General features: G+C 46.8%; 1 protein-coding gene and 1 non-coding gene across 2 annotated transcripts in view; both read right to left on the bottom strand.

The window, feature by feature from the left end:
* MYNN (myoneurin) overlaps positions 1-10,220 on the bottom strand; it is a 47,456-nt gene extending 37,236 nt beyond the window's left edge. The window contains exons 1-3 of the mRNA XM_040428201.1: positions 10,178-10,220; positions 4,054-4,338; positions 871-1,595 (exon numbers count right to left, since the gene is read on the bottom strand). Of these exons, the coding sequence (XP_040284135.1) occupies positions 871-1,595; positions 4,054-4,319 (991 nt within the window). The 5' untranslated portion in view covers positions 4,320-4,338; positions 10,178-10,220. The remainder of the gene's footprint in view (positions 1-870; positions 1,596-4,053; positions 4,339-10,177) is intronic.
* Positions 10,221-10,507: 287 nt separating this feature from the next.
* Positions 10,508-10,580, bottom strand: TRNAV-AAC. The gene has a single exon. It is a non-coding gene; the product is annotated as a tRNA-Val (tRNA).
* Between the last annotated feature and the right edge of the window lie 9,467 nt (positions 10,581-20,047).

The following is a 20,047-nucleotide window of genomic DNA, read 5'->3' as shown; positions in this document are numbered from 1 at the left end:
GATTTTCACGCCACGCACAAATGATGCGTGAAAATCACCGCTCATGTGTACAGCCCCATAGAAATAAATGGGTCGGTATTCAGTCCGGGTGCAATGCGTTCAACTCACGCATCGCGCGGAATACTCGCCCGCGTGAAAGGGGCCTTGCTCCTCCTGCTTCTCTTTCTTGATTGACAAGGATTAGAAACCTGGCCCTGTCAATCAAGGAGAGGGAGGGGCTGGCAGAAGAAGGAGAGGATCAAGGGTGCACAGAGTGACTTGTGCCCGCCCTCAGTGCACTGAACTACTCATTTGCATATTGATTAATAGTACCTTTTCAACTGAATAAAGCAACAAATCTCTAAGGGAAAGTTATCAGTCCTACAAGGCATTGTGCCTGGTTTATCAGTGAAATTCCTGAAGACAGACTCCCTTTAACACAGCTTGCCAAGAGGTGAACTTTAAGAATTATAGCTGCATAACCATCAGACCTAGTAAAATATCCTCAGAATAGGTCATTAATATAAGATCCGTGGGGGGTCCAACACCCGGGACCCCTGCCGATCAGCTGTTAGAAGAGGCCAGGCACTTCTTCCCAGGCCAGTGAGATCACCATACATGAGTCACATGGACTAGTAGCTGCTCAGCCTCATTCAAGTCAATGGGGCCGAGCTGTAATACCAAGCACTGCCGCTATGTATGGCGCTGGCCTTGGAAAGCTGGTGGGCAGCTGAAACAGCTGATTGGCAGGGGTGCCGGAATTATACCCTCACCAATGTGATAATGACGACCTATCCTGAGGATAAGTCATCATTATATTTCCCAGTATAACCGCTTTAAGGCCCAAAATACTCCAGTCAATAATCAGTTAAGCAAGATAACGTGTCGTACCTGTATGGGTCCTTACATGCGTTTTTAGCTGGTTACACTGAGTGAAAGCTTTTCCACATAAATGACACACATAAGGTTTGACACCTTTGTGGATCCGCATGTGTCGCCGAAGACTGCTGGCTTCTGAGAAAACCTTCCCACAAGTATTGCACGTAGGTTTATTCTTCAAGTATTTCTGATCCACGTCTTTCCCCATCTTGCACATGTTAGATGCACTTGTGATACTGGCCATACAGTGTTCCTTCAGGGCTCCGGTTTGTGGAGACTTGACTTGTTTTTGCTTCACTGATGCAACGTTAGTGTCTGGTGAAAAGCTTCCAGGGTTCAGCGCAGAACACACTGGTGGCAGACCGCTATCTTTAACCTGAGTCAGCTGCTCTGCTACAGATTCTTCCAGTTTATTGACAGGCAGGTGGGGGTCCGACGCTGTTTTCTGCTGATCTCCCCCCTTCCTTGAAGTTTCTGGGGTACAGGGTAGTTTCCTTTTCCATCTTTTGCTCCGAGCAGTTTTTCTGGCTTTAACCCTCTTGGCCAGACATACATCTTGTCTTATGTTTTCTGGACGTTTTGGTGATTTCTTGGTATCAGGAGAATCCTCTGCAGGAGGCAGCTCTGTACTACAGGCTCTCTCCGTGGCAGCACAGTCCAGTTTAGTCCTACACGTCAGAACTACCTCTTCTAGCCTCAAGTATTCTGCGGCCGTAAGGACTTCTTGTAAGTGACACCTGTGGGAAGTACAGAGCGATGAGTTTCTCCAATAACCTCATGCTAACTTGTCACCCCAATGGCAGCAGATGGACTCCATCCACTGCAGGCAGACTGTAGGGTGGCGTCACGGGATCCTGAGAACTTGCATGCGAATACTATGAACAAGACACACTACAGAAACTGCATATGACTACGTAGCAACCAAGAGGAGTTTAGAGGGGTTATCCGGGAATTTGATACTGATGGCCTATCCTTAGGACAGGTCATCAATATTTGATCAGCAGGGTTCTGACTCCTGCCACCCTCACCGATCAGCTGTTAGAAGAGGCCCTGGCATTCTGTGAGCACTTAGGCCTTTTCCTAGGCCAGGGACGTCACCGTACATCGGTCAAATGGCCTCGGTGCAGCTGCTATACAATGTACGGCGCTGAGCCGTTCACCGGCGCTCTGGTGAGCACAGAGACCTCTTTAAATGGTGGATCGCCGAGGGTGCTGGAAGTCCAGCCACTGTTGATCTGATATTGATGACCTACCTGAGGATAGGCTATCAATATCAAATTCCCAGATAACATTTTTAACTGGTGAAAGCAGAAAACCACCCAAAAACATAGTTCTCTAGTAGTGGCCATCATAGCACATTTTCCAATCATCAGTGGAAGGGGTATAATCTCGGAAAACTCCCTTTAAGGGCTCGTTTACATGAACGTATTTTGCGTTCCGTATACGGGCCATTTTCTGCGTTCGGCATACGGAACCATTCATTTCAAAGGGGCCGCAAATTGCGGAAGGCACGCGGGCGGCATCTGTTTGAACGTGCCCTAACCCTAGAATGAATCATGGTGCTTGGTAGACCAGACCTGGTACAGTGTCAGAATTGTAACACAGTCGCGCTCTTTGTGCATACAGGTACATATTTGGAATGATACTAAAACGTCCTGTCAAACCGTCTGCAGTGGACCCGTCGCGTGTGGCTGTATCCTTACTCTATATTGGAAAGGAGGGGCATGATCTAAACCTTTAAATACCTTAAAGGGTTAAAGAAGGTTCAGGGTGGAAGTGTTTTGATAAGAAACTGAATACAAGAACAAGGAGGAACAATCGGAAGTAATGTCAGAAAATACTATTTTGTGGAAAGAGTAGTAGATGCTTGGAACAAACTTCCATCAGATGTGGTTGGAAAATCTACAGTAAGTGAAGTGAAGCCTGCCTGGGATAACAGATCTACCCTAAGAGAAAATTACATGGGCACATGGACCATGGGGTCTTTTCCTGCCACCATTCTTCTATGTATTCTTTGAAAATTGGCCCTTTAACATTTTCACTATTTGTAAAATAACTACCACACTTGCCCTTTTACACAGGCAGATTTTTTGGCCATAACAAGTGCTGACTAACATATATATAAGTCAAATGGTACTCTCATCCCCACAATGATTGGAGGGGTGTGAATGAGCGATCATTAAATCGTACCCCCCACCTCTCTCACACTGCACTTTATTTTGGCAGCACATCCTGTTTATACGGGAAGATCTGCAATGGGCCACCGTTTGTTCTGACCGCGTCTACTCATTTGTCAGCTGAGTGCTGGCGCAATGATCAGGAATGAGCAGTTGAGTGATCGCTCAGTCCACTGGTCATTGGCCCAAGTAAAGGGGTTTTAAAGGAGTTTTATGAGTGTTTAATACGGATGACCTACCCTCTGATCAGACTATCAATAGGGGTCTGACTCTGGCACCCCCGCCAATCACCAGTTTGAAGAGGCTGTGGCGCTCACTGGAGCATCGCAGCCTCCTCGCAGCTTACCAAGCTGCACTGTGCTTGCTATTGCAGCTCAGCAGGGGTGCCAGGAGGAGGACTGACTTCCATTAGATAGGTCATCAGTATGAACACTCGGACATACCCTTTAAAGAGATCCACTTGTTTACTGTTCCTGCGCAGCCAAAAGTGAAACATAAATTAAAGGGGTATTCCCATCTCAGACATTGGGGGCATATCGTTAGGGTATGCCTCCAATGTTTGATAGGTACAGGTCCCACCTCTGCTTAGAACAGAGCCCGCAAAGTCCCAGAGGGCGCACTGCGCATGCTTGGCCTCCCTCCATTCATTCCTATGATAGCGCTAAAAATAGCTGAGCGCTGGCTCGGATATTTCCATCCTCCCCATAGAAGCGAATGGAGAGGTGGCCGTGCTTGCGCGATGTGCCTCCCATTTATTTCAATGGCACTTCCAAAAATAGCAGAGTGTGTTGCTTGGCTATTTTCGGCGCTCCCATATTAATGAATGGAAGGAGGCCGCGCATGCACAGTACACCCTCTGGGACTTTGTGGGCTCCGCTCCCAGAGGTGGGACCTGCACCTATCAGCCATTGGGGGCATATCCTGGTGGGATAGATGGGAATAACCCTTTAATATGTTTTACTGTTACACTCTCACAGACAGAGTGAACAAATATGCCCATAGTATATAAGCACCTCACCTGTCAAAATGCAAGTCCCCGCTGTAAATAAAATCCAGCACTGTGTGGAATGCATCTGGTGTCACTTGCGTCTGGTCAAGAAGTACACTACAGTCCGAGGAGTCCGTGAAAAGGGCTCGAAAATATTCACTGAAAGAAGCCAACACATTCCTATGAGCTTTGTACTGGAAGTCGCCGATCAGAATAGCGCAGTCACACAGGAAGGCCGCTTCTCGCTGTCTCTGTAACTTGTCCAGCAAGCGTCTACAGTGCTCCACACGGGCCATGTTCTCAGGGATGTCTCACCTAGAAGAAAAGCACAGACCACGATGACCACACACAACTACAGATCTGCTAGTTGGGAAATTTGGAAATTTTACTTGAATTTTTCAAAAAGTTCTGATCCTACTGAACACAAAAATTTTGTGCCAAATTCTGCAGAATCAAGGTGGGGGGGGGGGGGGGGGGGAGGATTTTTTCCAGACAAATCACAGAACTTAATGAATACATTCAACCTGAACTGAATCAGGTCTGAAACTATTTGCCAATTTGCTCATCTCTACACATAAATAACTTATGTTCTAGACTGCTTCATCATCAATAATTACCTAATATGATGTAAATGTCACATATTTACCGTTCAGTAGTTATAAAAGTAGTTTTCCTCCTCTGCCCCCCCCCCCCCCCCCCCGGGTTTCCTCATGAATTCCCATGGCATCGACCTGTAGTTCTGAGCCTTTGTTAGGTCGAGCATGCTCAGTGTGCTGCTATCAATTCTCCTGCTAAATGTCTTGTGTAACAAAGGGCGTGTTAGGGTCCAGTCACACTAGCGTTATTCTTTTCTGGTATTGAAATCCGGTAAAGAGTTTCAATAACGGAAAAAAAACGCATCAGTTTTGTTCTAATGCATTCTGAATGGGAAGCAATCCGTTCAGTATGCATCAGGATGTTTTCTGTTCCGTCCCTTGTACGGTAGTATGCAGTATTTTGTCCGGCCAAAATCCCGGAACGCTACCCCACTTGCCAGTATTAATTTCCATAGAGATGCATTAATGCCGGATCCAGTATCAAGTTTTCCGGAAATTGCCGCGTTGCCGGATCCGGTTTTCTGGTCTGCGCATGTGCCGGGACTTAGGAGGAGCTATTTTTACTTTTGATCTTTGAATTTTTTTTTAAACCGGATCAGTTATTCCAGATGATGACGGATCCGGTATTTAAATGGATCCGTCTAACGGATCTGGAAAAAACAGATTTCTGTTTGCATGCGGTTTGCCGGATCTGGTGTTCTGCCAGATTCCTATACCCGGAAGTGAGGCGGAAGCACCGGAAGTGACCACTGCGCAAGCAGACGTCAACTTGTAAGTAAAAATTATAGCACTGCAGCAGGAGAAGCGTGCCCACTTAATGCGCATGCGCGAACCCGGCCGGGACACACTGCGCGCATTCTGCTAAGATATAGTATTCTGGCAGGCCATATTTCTGAAGGGCCCAGGGTCCAGGCTAGTGTGAAAGTACCCTTAGGCCTCTTTCACACGGGCGTTGCGGGAACACCCGCGATTTTTCTGCGCGAGTGCAAAACATTGTAATGCGTTTTGCACTCGTGTGAGAAAAATCGCGCATGTTTGGTACCTAAACCCGAACTTCTTCACAGAAGTTCGGGCTTGGGATCGGTGTTCTGTAGATTGTATTATTTTCCCTTATAACCTGGTTATAAGGGGAAATAATAGCATTCTGAATACAGAATGCTTAGTAGGTGATCAATTGAGGGTTGGTGATGGACCATGTGATTGGAGCATGTGATCTGACGTCACCACAGGTCCTAGCCGGTAGTTCATCATTAAAGAAGTAAAGAAGAGACCGGGAACTACGCGAACAAGAGGAGAAGGTGAGTTAATTTTTTTATTTTTTTTTAACCCTCAATTTATCACCTACTAAGCATTCTGTATTCAGAATGCTATTATTTTCCCTTATAACCATGTTATAAAGGGAAAATAATATAGTAAATAGACTGTCGCGTAGCAACCATGCGTGAAAATCGCATCGCATCCGCACTTGCTTGCGATTTTCACGCAACCCCATTCACTTCTATGGGGCCTGCGTTACGTGAAAAACGCAGAATATAGCGCATGCTTCGATTTTCATGCAACGCATAAGTGATGCGTTAAAATCACCGCTCATCTGAACAGCCCCATAGAAATGAATGGGTCGGTATTCAGTGCGGGTGCAATGCGTTCACCTCACGCATCGCATCCGCGCGGAATACTCGCCCGTGTGAAAGGGGCCTTAGTGTGCTGTGATTACTGAGTAGAGGGGGTGTGACCGGACGGTATATCAGGCAGCCAATCAATAAACATTGGCTGGAATTGTGGGAATTGTAGTCTTTGAAGTTTTGTGAGAGAGGATCAGGCGCCATGATACTCTCAGTGAGTTGCAGGCTCACACAAGACCTACACAAATGGAGTGCTGGGTAAATTAAAGCTCTGGTTATATGTATAGGTATGGGTTCTGGTTGGGGCACAGCTTGCAGACTATACCCAGGAATAGCCCTTTAACAGCCGCTTATGGCAAAGGGGTGGGACGCAACCAGAGACGCCGGAAGCAGGAGACGCTGCAACGGAGAGATGCCGAGCACCAACGTTCCCCAGGACCGGACCACCGTCAGCATACAACGCCAATAGCCACCACTTGGGACACACCACGAATGGGGTAAGACTGTTCCAGCCTCCATATACAGCTGACTTTATTTATTTGGACACAGCAAGGGACTCTAATACCATCTGATTTTATTGGCTATCCGGATACCTAGGTCATTGCCAGTTGTGCACACAGGACCACACACTGTGCACTCTGACGTATATTTGAGAGATATACTAGACTGACTGATCACCTGTACTAGTATCTATTACTATATACCAGAATATTGCATTTTATTCTATAAGAGAACATTGCGTATTGTGGTATACTTTATCAGAATACCTTGACGCCACTCATCTGGAACCACTCGCATATACCCTTTGTGGTATATATATTTATTTCTAAAAAATAATTTATTATATGCAACTTATCCATTCATATATGTACCTAGACATTTGAGTGCCCTTCACCTAATTATACCCGCTTATGGCAAATAGTTTACAACTTTTATGATCCATTCTAACAAATTCCATAGATTTATAAAGCTACTTTCACACCTGCGTTAGGTGCGGATCCATCTGGTATCTGCACAGACAGATCCGGACCTATAATGCAAACGCTTGTATCCGTTCAGAACGGATCCGTTTGCATTACCATGAACATGATGATGCAAACGGATCCGTTTTGACTTACATTGAAAGTCAATAGGAGGCGGATCCGTTTTCAATTGCACCATATTGTGTCAGTGAAAACGGATCCGTCCCCATAGACTTACATTGTGTGTCAGGACGGATCCGTTTGGCTCTGCATCGTCAGGCGGACATCAATATGCTGCAAGCAGCGTTTTGGTGTCCGCCTCCAGAGCGGAATGGAGGCTGAACGGAGGCAAACTGATGCATTCTGAACGGATCCTTATCCATTCAGAATGCATTGGGGCTGAACTGATCCGTTTTGGGACGCTTGTGAGAGCCATGAAACGGATCTCACAAGCGGACCCAGAAACGGCAGTGTGAAAGTAGCCTAAGTTGTCTTTATTACTGGGCATAATGCCAGGACAGATAATATTAGGCCGGGTTCACCTTACGTTTTAGCTGACCTCGGGGCTTTCAGCAGGGATATATGTCTGAACACATGGTATCCAGCATACACCGTGATGGGCACATTGACTTGAATGCCTCAAATAGAGTTCTAAGGATTCATCTCTGGACTCCGTTCTATCAATTGGTTTCTGCCTTTTTCACAGACAGAACAGCTTGGAAGATTGTGCTATGGAGAAAACACTGGAAGCAGACAGGGGGCTGCCACCTTCCCATGGTACCAGCTCTACGTACCAGGTGGTTTGTTTCCCACTGTGGCTATGGTGCCCCCTCAATGTAGCAGCTGGCAGTGTAGTGCAGATTGTCTCGGACCAATCACTAGACAGCAGTGAGGTCACATGATTTCATGGAATCAACTTGGTTCACTTGGAACCTCCTCGGATCAACTTTGGCCTGGTGGAAAAAACAAAACCAGAGTAAAGTCAGGTAAAGCTGAACCAGTTCCATGCAGTGCCAGACACGGATCCTTGGTATTCCAGCTGACCCAGTAAAGTGAAGGTACCTGTGGTGGTATACATCCGAATACTGACCCCACTATGGCCACCCTCAGTCATGTATACACCGTATACCGCTCTATGGCCACCCTCAGTCATGTACTTGCCGTATACCGCTCTATGGCCAGCCTCAGTCATGTACACACTGTATACCGCTCTATGGCCACCCTCAGTCATGTATACACCGTATACCGCTCTATGGCCACCCTCAGTCATGTACACACTGTATACCGCTCTATGGCCACCCTCAGTCATGTATACACCGTATACCGTTCTATGGCCACCCTCAGTCATGTATACACTGAATATCGCTCTATGGCCACCCTCAGTCATGTACACGCTGTATACCGCTCTATGGCCACCCTCAGTCATGTACTTGCCGTATACCGCTCTATGGCCACCCTCAGTCATGTACACGCTGTATACCGCTCTATGGCCACCCTCAGTCATGTATACGCTGTATACCGCTCTATGGCCACCCTCAGTCATGTATACGCTGTATACCGCTCTATGGCCACCCTCAGTCATGTACACACTGTATACCGCTCTATGGCCACCCTCAGTCATGTATACACCGTATACCGCTCTATGGCCACCCTCAGTCATGTACACACTGTATACCGCTCTATGGCCACCCTCAGTCATGTATACACCGTATACCGTTCTATGGCCACCCTCAGTCATGTATACACTGAATATCGCTCTATGGCCACCCTCAGTCATGTACACGCTGTATACCGCTCTATGGCCACCCTCAGTCATGTATACGCTGTATACCGCTCTATGGCCACCCTCAGTCATGTATACGCTGTATACCGCTCTATGGCCACCCTCAGTCATGTATACGCTGTATACCGCTCTATGGCCACCCTCAGTCATGTACACACTGTATACCGCTCTATGGCCACCCTCAGTCATGTATACACCGTATACCGCTCTATGGCCACCCTCAGTCATGTATACACCGTATACCGCTCTATGGCCACCCTCAGTCATGTATACACTGAATATCGCTCTATGGCCACCCTCAGTCATGTATACACTGAATACCACTCTATGGCCACCCTCAGTCATGTACACACTGTATACCGCTCTATGGCCACCCTCAGTCATGTACACACTGTATACCGCTCTATGGCCACCCTCAGTCATGTATACACTGTATACCGCTCTATGGCCACCCTCAGTCATGTATACACCTTATACTGCTCTATTGCCACCCTCAGTCATGTATATACTGTATACCGCTCTATGGCCACCCGCAGTCATGTATATACTGTATACCGCTCTATGGCCACCCGCAGTCATGTATATACTGTATACCGCTCTATGGCCACCCTCAGTCATGTATACACCGTATACCGCTCTATGGCCACCCTCAGTCATGTATACGCTGTATACCGCTCTATGGCCACCCTCAGTCATGTATACGCTGTATACCGCTCTATGGCCACCCTCAGTCATGTACACACTGTATACCGCTCTATGGCCACCCTCAGTCATGTATACACCGTATACCGCTCTATGGCCACCCTCAGTCATGTACACACTGTATACCGCTCTATGGCCACCCTCAGTCATGTATACACCGTATACCGTTCTATGGCCACCCTCAGTCATGTATACACCGTATACCGTTCTATGGCCACCCTCAGTCATGTATACACTGAATATCGCTCTATGGCCACCCTCAGTCATGTACACACTGTATACCGCTCTATGGCCACCCTCAGTCATGTAGACACTGAATATCGCACAGCACATCCCTGTAAGACGTGTTCACACACTGCAGGAGTGAGTGACAAGGAATAAGGATGTGTTAGCCCCGGCTCAGAGCAGACTTCTCACTACATTAGACTCTGTTTCCCCCGTCTATCCAGCATAAGTGCCAGGATAACCCCCACCATCCACACCGCTCACCTCTCTCTATTCAGCCATTGTTGTAGCCGGAACGTCGTCAGCCGCGGCCGGGATGACGTCACGAGAGCTCATTAACCCTTGGGTCCTCGGCAGGAGAACGGTGCCGCTTGTTCGGCAATATGTGCGGGATTTCTTAGGGCCACTTATGGGAATAGGAGCCGCATTAGCCAGAGCCGCGGGGAGTATGGAGGAGGCAGCATAAGCATTATACTTTGTGAATACAGTCATATCCGTGCTCTGAGGTTTAATGACAGGTTATGGACATAGTTAATGGGAAAAAATAAACAGGAAAGGAATAAATTATAGAAATGGAAGAGAGGAAAAAAAAAGTGTTTCCGCCCGGTTTCGAACCGGGGACCTTTCGCGTGTTAGGCGAACGTGATAACCACTACACTACGGAAACTCACATAGCAGAGGAAGCTCCAAGATAGTAGACAAGTCATAGCTACCGCCAGTGCGACCTCTTCAGGTATGTATTTGTAACTGCCTCTGTCATGTCAGCTTCCTCTCAGCATAATCATACAGCATTTCCCAACCATGTTCAGTGCACTGGTGGCTACAGTGCCATAATATAGGTAGGTCCCTACAGGACATATGTGCTATGGCCATAATATAGGTAGGTCCCTACAGGACATATGTGCTATGGCCATAATATAGGTAGGTCCCTACAGGACACATGTGCTATGGCCATAATATAGGTAGGTCCCTACAGGACATATGTGCTATGGCCATAATATAGGTAGGTCCCTACAGGACATATGTGCTAGGGCCATAATATAGGTAGGTCCCTACAGGACATATGTGCTATGGCCATAATATAGGTAGGTCCCTACAGGACACATGTGCTATGGCCATACTATAGGTAGGTCCCCACAGGACATATGTGCTATGGCCATAATATAGGGAGGGCCCTACAGGACATGTGCTATGGCCATAATATAGGTAGGTCCCCACAGGACATATGTGCTAGGGCCATAATATAGGTAGGTCCCCACAGGACATATGTGCTAGGGCCATAATATAGGTAGGTCCCTACAGGACATATGTGCTATGGCCATAATATAGGGAGGGCCCTTCAGGACATGTGCTATGGCCATAATATAGGGAGGTCCCTACAGGACATATGTGCTAAGGCCATAATATAGGTAGGTCCCCACAGGATATATGTGCTATGGCCATAATATAGGGAGGGCCCTACAGGACATGTGCTATGGCCATAATATAGGTAGGTCCCTACAGCAGTGGTCCCCAACCTTTTTTGCACCAAGGACCGGTTTCATGCAAGACAATTTTCCCAGGGACCGGGGGGTGGGAAGGGGACGGGGGTTCTGGGCGGGGGTTATAAAATATATAACACTATATAATGACTATATAAACTGACTATGGTCTCTGCTGCACTGTACCGTATTTTTCGCCCTATAAGATGCACCTAGTTTTAGAGGAGAACAATAAGAAAAAGATATTTTTCATTACACCTCAGGTCAGACCAGCAATCAGACCCCCAATGTTAATCAGACCTCAGATCAGACCCCCAATGGCTCAGAACAACCCCCCCAATGTCAGCCATAAGCCCCCATTAGCCCCTCATGTCAGCCATAAGCCCCCCATTAGCCCCTCATGTCAGCCATAAGCCCCTCATGTCAGCCATAAGCCCCCATTAGCCCCTCATGTCAGCCATAAGCCCCCCATTAGCCCCTCATGTCAGCCATAAGCCCCCCCATTAGCCCCTCATGTCAGCCATAAGCCCCCATTAGCCCCTCATGTCAGCCATAAGCCCTCCATTAGCCCCTCATGTCAGCCATAAGCCCCCATTAGCCCCTCATGTCAGCCCCATGTCCCTCATGTCAGTCATCAGCCCCCAGTGCAAATAAATAAAAAAAAACACTTACCTCTCCTGCTCCTGGTCACCATCGCAATCCTCTTCATTCTGCTGTCGGCTGGCTTTGTATAGCGGCGCACAGCGTGAGGTCACAGAGAGACCTCACGCTGTGCGCAGCCATGCACAGACGATAGCCGAGCCGAGGACCAGGAAGTGGTGAGTACAGATCCTTCACCGCTTCCTGGTCCTTCTGTACTAATGAAGCGCTTCCATAATGGAAGCGCTTCATTAGTACAGAGTTAAAGACTGCCCTGATCGCCGCGGCCCGGCGGTTGGGGACCGCTGCCCTACAGGACACATGTGCTATGGCCATATTATAGGTAGGTCCATACAGGACACATGTGCTATGGATTTGCAGCCTTGGATTTGTGTGAAGTGAGGGTTTTACAGTAGCATACAATATCAGCAGTGAGCAGAGCCCGCCATAGCAATTATTTTTTATTTTTTTTACACTAAACCAGGCTTCTGACTCCACTCAATGCCTATTTACACAGACCTAATCCCACCCAGTCCCCTTTGTGCTCCCTCACACTAAAATACCTCCAAATCGTTTTGGATCTGACAGCTGTCCCACGGTCCCAGGAGAGAGTATGATGTGCTCCGTTCGCAGGGGGAACGGCAGTAGGTGAGCATAATTTTTAATTTTATTAACAGTACAGGCTTTAGTGCTGTAAGGCGGCTACACTATTATAAGGTGGGCAGGGCCGGGATGATGTATAGGTACCCTCTAAGGGCGCCACCTTGCTACCTGCAAGGGGAGGGGGGCCAATCTGGGTCACATCTGCAGCTGTTAAGCCGCAGTAGAACAGTGCAAGAGGTCGCGATGACATAACTGTGACCTCCTGTGCTGGGTCTCGTGTGATCACATCATCGAACTAGCACTATAGAGAGGGGATGAATGAGCATACTGGAACTATGGAGGGGAGCATTTATATATATATATATATATATATATATATATATATCATCAAAAGGATGAGGCAGCACTCCAAGCATAAAGTGAAAAAATGGTGGATCTTTTATTCCCCTCTGCAACGTTTCAACCGCTCAATGCGGTCTTTCTCAAGCATACAACATGGTGTCATACAAGGGTATATATAGCCACAATACATAGCAGCAAATCAAGTGACAATGATTCAATTAAAGAAATTATTTGGATAAAAACCAGTGTAAAATACATCAAGCGTCTCAATATTGTGGAAGTTACATCAATAGTGATTTACATAATATAATACATGTACAAAGATAATAATCATAATTCAAACATAACTGTGCATTCATTTGTGAAAATAAGACACATCATTACAATGTGATATCACCTGCGTGTCCGTGTTGAAAGTAATCATAACCAATTAAGTTAAAAAGCTTACATGGCGGTGCATGGACCGAGGCGCCAGAGGTCCGCGTCCTCACAATCGGAAAGCGCATGCCCGGAATCCCAGCAACGTCACCCACAAAGACGCAGCCCAGCGACGTCACTAGGGACATGCGAACAAACACATGACTGATGCGACGATCACGTGACCAGTCCAGGGGAGGCGTCGTGCTCCGTCACGCCAGCGGGTCGAGGCAAGTGCCGCCCGGCCACAGACGTCAGCAATACTGGCGTCGTTGCCCCAGCAACCACAAGCCAAACACCGCAGGCAATGACGGGCCCAAGCTAGAGAAACAGGGCCGGCGCAGCCAGAATAGAACGGGAGGGGGAGAAACACAGGGCACAATATTATAAAAAAAAGAATCAGAGAAACAAACATCTATCTATCTACAGGGAGTGCAGAATTATTAGGCAAATGAGTATTTTGACCACATCATCCTCTTTATGCATGTTGTCTTACTCCAAGCTGTATAGGCTCGAAAGCCTACTACCAATTAAGCATATTAGGTGATGTGCATCTCTGTAATGAGAAGGGGTGTGGTCTAATCACATCAACACCCTATATTAGGTGTGCATAATTATTAGGCAACTTCCTTTCCTTTGGCAAAATGGGTCAAAAGAAGGACTTGACAGGCTCAGAAAAGTCAAAAATAGTGAGATATCTTGCAGAGGGATGCAGCACTCTTAAAATTGCAAAGCTTCTGAAGCGTGATCATCGAACAATCAAGCGTTTCATTCAAAATAGTCAACAGGGTCGCAAGAAGCGTGTGGAAAAACCAAGGCGCAAAATAACTGCCCATGAACTAAGAAAAGTCAAGCGTGCAGCTGCCAAGATGCCACTTGCCACCAGTTTGGCCATATTTCAGAGCTGCAACATCACTGGAGTGCCCAAAAGCAGAAGGTGTGCAATACTCAGAGACATGGCCAAGGTAAGAAAGGCTGAAAGACGACCACCACTGAACAAGACACACAAGCTGAAACATCAAGACTGGGCCAAGAAATATCTCAAGACTGATTTTTCTAAGGTTTTATGGACTGATGAAATGAGAGTAAGTCTTGATGGGCCAGATGGATGGGCCCGTGGCTGGATTGGTAAAGGGCAGAGAGCTCCAGTCCGACTCAGACGCCAGCAAGGTGGAGGTGGAGTACTGGTTTGGGCTGGTATCATCAAAGATGAGCTTGTGGGGCCTTTTCGGGTTGAGGATGGATTTAAGCTCAACTCCCAGTCCTACTGCCAGTTTCTGGAAGACACCTTCTTCAAGCAGTGGTACAGGAAGAAGTCTGCATCCTTCAAGAAAAACATGATTTTCATGCAGGACAATGCTCCATCACACGCGTCCAAGTACTCCACAGCGTGGCTGGCAAGAAAGGGTATAAAAGAAGAAAATCTAATGACATGGCCTCCTTGTTCACCTGATCTGAACCCCATTGAGAACCTGTGGTTCATCATCAAATGTGAGATTTACAAGGAGGGAAAACAGTACACCTCTCTGAACAGTGTCTGGGAGGCTGTGGTTGCTGCTGCACGCAATGTTGATGGTGAACAGATCAAAACACTGACAGAATCCATGGATGGCAGGCTTTTGAGTGAGTGTCCTTGCAAAGAAAGGTGGCTATATTGGTCACCGATTTGTTTGTTTTGTTTTTGAATGTCAGAAATGTATATTTGTGAATGTTGAGATGTTATATTGGTTTCACTGGTAAAAATAAATAATTGAAATGGGTATATATTTGTTTTTTGTTAAGTTGCCTAATAATTATGCACAGTAATAGTCACCTACACACACAGATATCCCCCTAAAATAGCTAAAACTAAAAACAAACTAAAAACTACTTCCAAAAATATTCAGCTTTGATATTAATGAGTTTTTTGGGTTCATTGAGAACATGGTTGTTGTTCAATAATAAAATTAATCCTCAAAAATACAACTTCCCTAATAATTTTGCACTCCCTGTATGCTCTAATGGCGTTGTTTATGGATGGCGGACACGGATTTCTACGTTCCTCCGTTGAGATTCTGGTAATGGAGGAGATCCATGGGGCGCAAAGTATTTCTTATATTACTGTCACAACCAGACAGTTGAGAAGCTCTGACAGGAGTCGTTCAGATCCTCCCCTTTGAGTTTCTTTGTTTTGGTTTCTGTTTCTCACCTTGTTAGGCTATCTCAGCTGTCATGCAGTCAGACTCATTACCTCCCTTTATATTCTCCCCCATAAGGTAGTTGGGTGTGGCTGATACAACTTCCTGGATTGAGTGTGCATGCTGTCTTTTGCTCCCAGCTCCCAGTTCTCAGTTCATAGTAGTCTGCAGATCAGCTCCCAGCTTCCAGCTACCAGTTCGCAGTTCACAGTCGTCTGCAGATAAGTGCTGTTTTAGTATTTATGATTTTCTGTTGTCTGGATCCAGGTGACCCTGACTCCCTCCGTGTCTGTGTAGGGAGCCGGTGGTCGTGTCCCCTCACTATTGTAGGGCCTTCAGGTTAAGATAGCCGAGGTACGTGGATATGCGCCCATTCACCTTTAGAGTGGTCGCATAGGCTGAGCAATAAGGGAGAGCGGCAGGTCGATTGCAGGGGTCTCCCTTTTTGTTCCTTAGTTGTGGATCCAGTTAGTCATCGTTTGTTATTTGTATCATATTGTTTCCTGTACACCATCCGTGACATTATCAGCCACCAAAACCGTCTCAAGCATGGATCCGGTTACACTTTTGGCTGAACGCTTCCAGGGTCTTTCATTGGAGGTAGCTGATCTCCGTAAGACTTTTTCTCAGTTTCAAGTGACCGGTTCAGCTTGCGTTCATGGAGTTTGTGCTGAGCCTAAGATTTCGCTCCCGGATACGTTTTCCGGGGGTAGTGAGAATTTTGTACGTTTTAGGGAGGCTTGCAAACTCCATTTTCGCCTTCTTCCCCATTCTTCCGGTGATGAAGAACGAAGGGTGGGCATCATTATATCGCTGCTCAGGGGTAATGCTCAGTCCTGGGCCTTTTCGCTGCCGGAGGGGGCACAACTCCTCCGTTCAGTGGATGAATTCTTTTTAGCCCTGGGTCAGATATATGATGATCCGGATCGTATTGCTCTGGCTGAGTCTAGACTACGTCTGTTATGCCAGGGTAAACAATCCGCAGAGATATACTGCTCAGAATTTCGGAGATGGGCAGCAGATACGGGTTGGAATGATGCTGCACTCCGAAGTCAATTCTGCTATGGTCTTTCTGAGGGATTAAAAGATGCATTTGCCTTTCATGAAAGACCTACCTCCTTGAATTCTGCTATGTCTCAGGCTGTTCGTATTGACAGGCGTCTTAGAGAAAGAGGAGAGATTTCTCCTTCTTGTCATGCTCAGTCCCGGGACAGTGCACCGGTGTCATTCTGTGCACAGGGGTCTCAGTCGCTGTCAGCCCCTTCTGAGCAGGAGCCCATGCAGCTGGGGTTGATTGCCTCTGATAATAGAGGATTCAGCCCGCAGGGCAGGGTTTGCTTTTGTTGTGGAGGTATAAATCATCTGGCAAATGTTTGTCCCTCTAGGAGATTCAGGCAGTTTTCTGGGAGTAATAAAGAGACAAAAAGGAAGAAATCTTTTAAGAATATTCCGTCTGTTACTATTGGCAGGGTTGAGGCGGAAATTGAAGAATTGTCTTTTGCTTGTAGTTCCCGTTTTGTCCTGCCTGCTAGGGTGGCGCTAGAGAGCAAGAGCATTTTTTGTGAGATTTTTGTGGATAGTGGAGCAGCTGTCAACCTCATTGATAACCAATTTGCAATAACTCATGGTTTCCATGTATGCACTTTGCGAAAAAATATTCCTGTTTTTTCTATTGATTCAGCTCCACTTTCTCAGAAATCATTAAAGGGCATAGTTCACAATATCCGTTTAATTGTGAATGATACTCATGTTGAGGATGTGTCATGTTTCGTCCTTAGCGGTTTGCCTACTCCTCTAGTGTTGGGGCTACCCTGGCTCACTAAACATAACCCCACCATTGATTGGCCAGCGAGGCAAATGACTTTTGCAGAGAGAATTGCCTCATAACATCTATTTCTGAGGTTTCTACTAAAACCGTACCACCTTTCCTCTCTGAATTTTTGGATGTTTTCTCTGAGAGTGGAGTTCAGGATTTACCTCCGCACAGGGAGTATGATTGCCCTATTGATCTCATCCCAGGTGCCAAGCTGCCTAAATCTCGTTTATACAATCTTTCCCAACCTGAGAGAGTCGCGATGCGTGCTTATATCTCTGAGAGTCTGAGAAAAGGACACATACGACCCTCAAAGTCACCTGTTGCCGCTGGTTTTTTCTTTGTTAAGAAAAAAGATGGTTCTTTAAGACCTTGTCTGGATTTCAGGGAGCTGAACAGTATCACTATTCGTGATCCGTATCCGCTTCCTTTAATCCCAGATTTGTTTAACCAGGTTGTTGGGGCTAAAGTCTTTTCCAAATTAGACCTAAGAGGGGCATACAACCTGGTTAGGGTCAGAGAAGGAGACGAATGGAAGACGGCTTTCAATACCCCTGAGGGCCATTTTGAGAATTTAGTTATGCCTTTTGGTTTGATGAATGCCCCAGCCGTTTTTCAACATTTCGTCAACAGCATTTTTTATCATTTAATGGGAAAATTTGTATTAGTGTATTTGGATGACATTTTGATTTTTTCTCCTGATTTCAAGACTCATAAGGAACACTTATGTCAGGTCTTACTCATCCTGCGGGAGAATAAATTATACGCGAAACTGGAAAAATGTGTGTTTGCGGTTCCAGAGATCCAATTTCTGGGGTTTCTTGTCTCCGCTTCTGGTTTTCGCATGGACCCCGAGAAGGTCCGCGCTGTGCTTGAGTGGGAGCTTCCTGAGAATCAGAAGGCGCTGATGCGTTTTTTGGGCTTTGCTAATTATTACAGGAAATTTTGAATTATTCCTCTGTTGTTAAACCACTCACGGATATGACCAGAAAGGGGGTAGATTTTTCTTCCTGGTCGGTAGAGGCGCGTAAGGCCTTTTCTAATATCAAGGAGAGTTTTGCTTCCGCTCCCATCCTAGTACAACCTGATGTTTCCTTACCCTTCATAGTTGAGGTTGATGCTTCTGAGGTAGGGGTGGGTGCGGTCTTGTCTCAGGGTTCCTCTCCTGCCAAGTGGCAACCGTGTGCCTTTTTCTCAAAGAAGCTCTCCTCCGCAGAGAGAAATTATGATGTGGGAGATAGAGAATTGTTGGCCATCAAGTTGGCTTTTGAGGAATGGCGCCATTGGCTAGAGGGAGCCAGACACCCTATTACCGTGTTTACTGACCATAAAAATCTGGCCTACTTGGAGTCAGCCAAGCGTCTGAACCCGAGACAGGCCAGATGGTCTTTGTTCTTTTCAAGGTTTAACTTTGTTGTTACGTTCCGCCCTGGGGTTAAGAATGTGAAGGCAGATGCCCTGTCACGTTGTTTTCCGGGAGGTGGGAATTTTGAAGACCCGGGTCCCATTTTAGCTGAAGGTGTGGTGGTCTCTGCTCTTTTTCCTGAATTGGAGGCAGAGGTGCAGGCAGCCCAGTCAGAAGCTCCTGATCTTTGTCCTCCTGGGAGGTTGTTTGTGCCTCTCGCTTTGAGACACAAGATTTTTAAAGAACACCATGATACGGTCCTTGCTGGGCACCCGGGGACAAGAGCCACACTGGATCTCATTGCTCGGAGATTCTGGTGGCCTGCGCTTCGTAAGTCGGTTGAGGGTTTTGTGGCAGCTTGCGAGACTTGCGCTCGTGCCAAGGTCCCTCACTCACGGCCATCAGGTCCTCTCCTTCCTTTGCCCATTCCTTCCCGTCCTTGGACACATCTGTCCATGGATTTCATAACGGACTTGCCTCGTTCCTCGGGGAAGTCTGTGATTCTGGTGGTGGTGGACCGTTTTAGCAAAATGGTGCACTTTATCCCTTTTCCCGGTTTGCCCAATGCTAAGACGCTGGCGCAGGCATTTGTTGACCACATTGTTAAATTGCATGGGATTCCTTCAGACATAGTCTCTGATAGGGGCACACAGTTTGTTTCCAGATTCTGGAAGGCTTTCTGTTCTCGCTTGGGGGTCCGCTTGTCATTCTCTTCTGCTTTCCATCCGCAGTCGAATGGCCAGACAGAGCGTGTCAATCAGAATCTGGAGACATATCTGCGCTGTTTTGTGGCGGAGAATCAGGAGGATTGGTGTTCTTTTTTGTCCCTTGCTGAGTTTGCTTTAAATAACCGTCGTCAGGAGTCCTCTGATAAGTCACCATTTTTTGGTGCATATGGGTTTCATCCGCAGTTTGGGACTTTCTCTGGAGAGGGCTCTTCTGGTTTGCCTGATGAGGACAGATTCTCCTCGTCTTTGTCATCTATTTGGCAAAAGATTCAGGATAATCTAAAGAATATGAGTGAGAGATATAAGCGTGTGGCGGATAAGAGACGTATGCCTGGTCCGGACCTGAATGTTGGTGATTTGGTGTGGCTGTCTACCAAGAATATCAAATTGAAGGTTCCCTCCTGGAAGTTGGGTCCTAGGTTTATTGGGCCTTATAAGATCCTGTCTGTCATCAATCCTGTTGCCTACCGTCTTGATCTTCCTCAGACTTGGAAGATCCATAATGTTTTCCATAAGTCCTTATTGAAAC

This window comes from Bufo bufo, chromosome 4 (assembly GCF_905171765.1).
Source record: "Bufo bufo chromosome 4, aBufBuf1.1, whole genome shotgun sequence".
NCBI lineage: Eukaryota > Metazoa > Chordata > Amphibia > Anura > Bufonidae > Bufo > Bufo bufo.
Note: the sequence above shows the minus strand (reverse complement) of the source record. Positions and strands in the feature narration are given on the sequence as shown.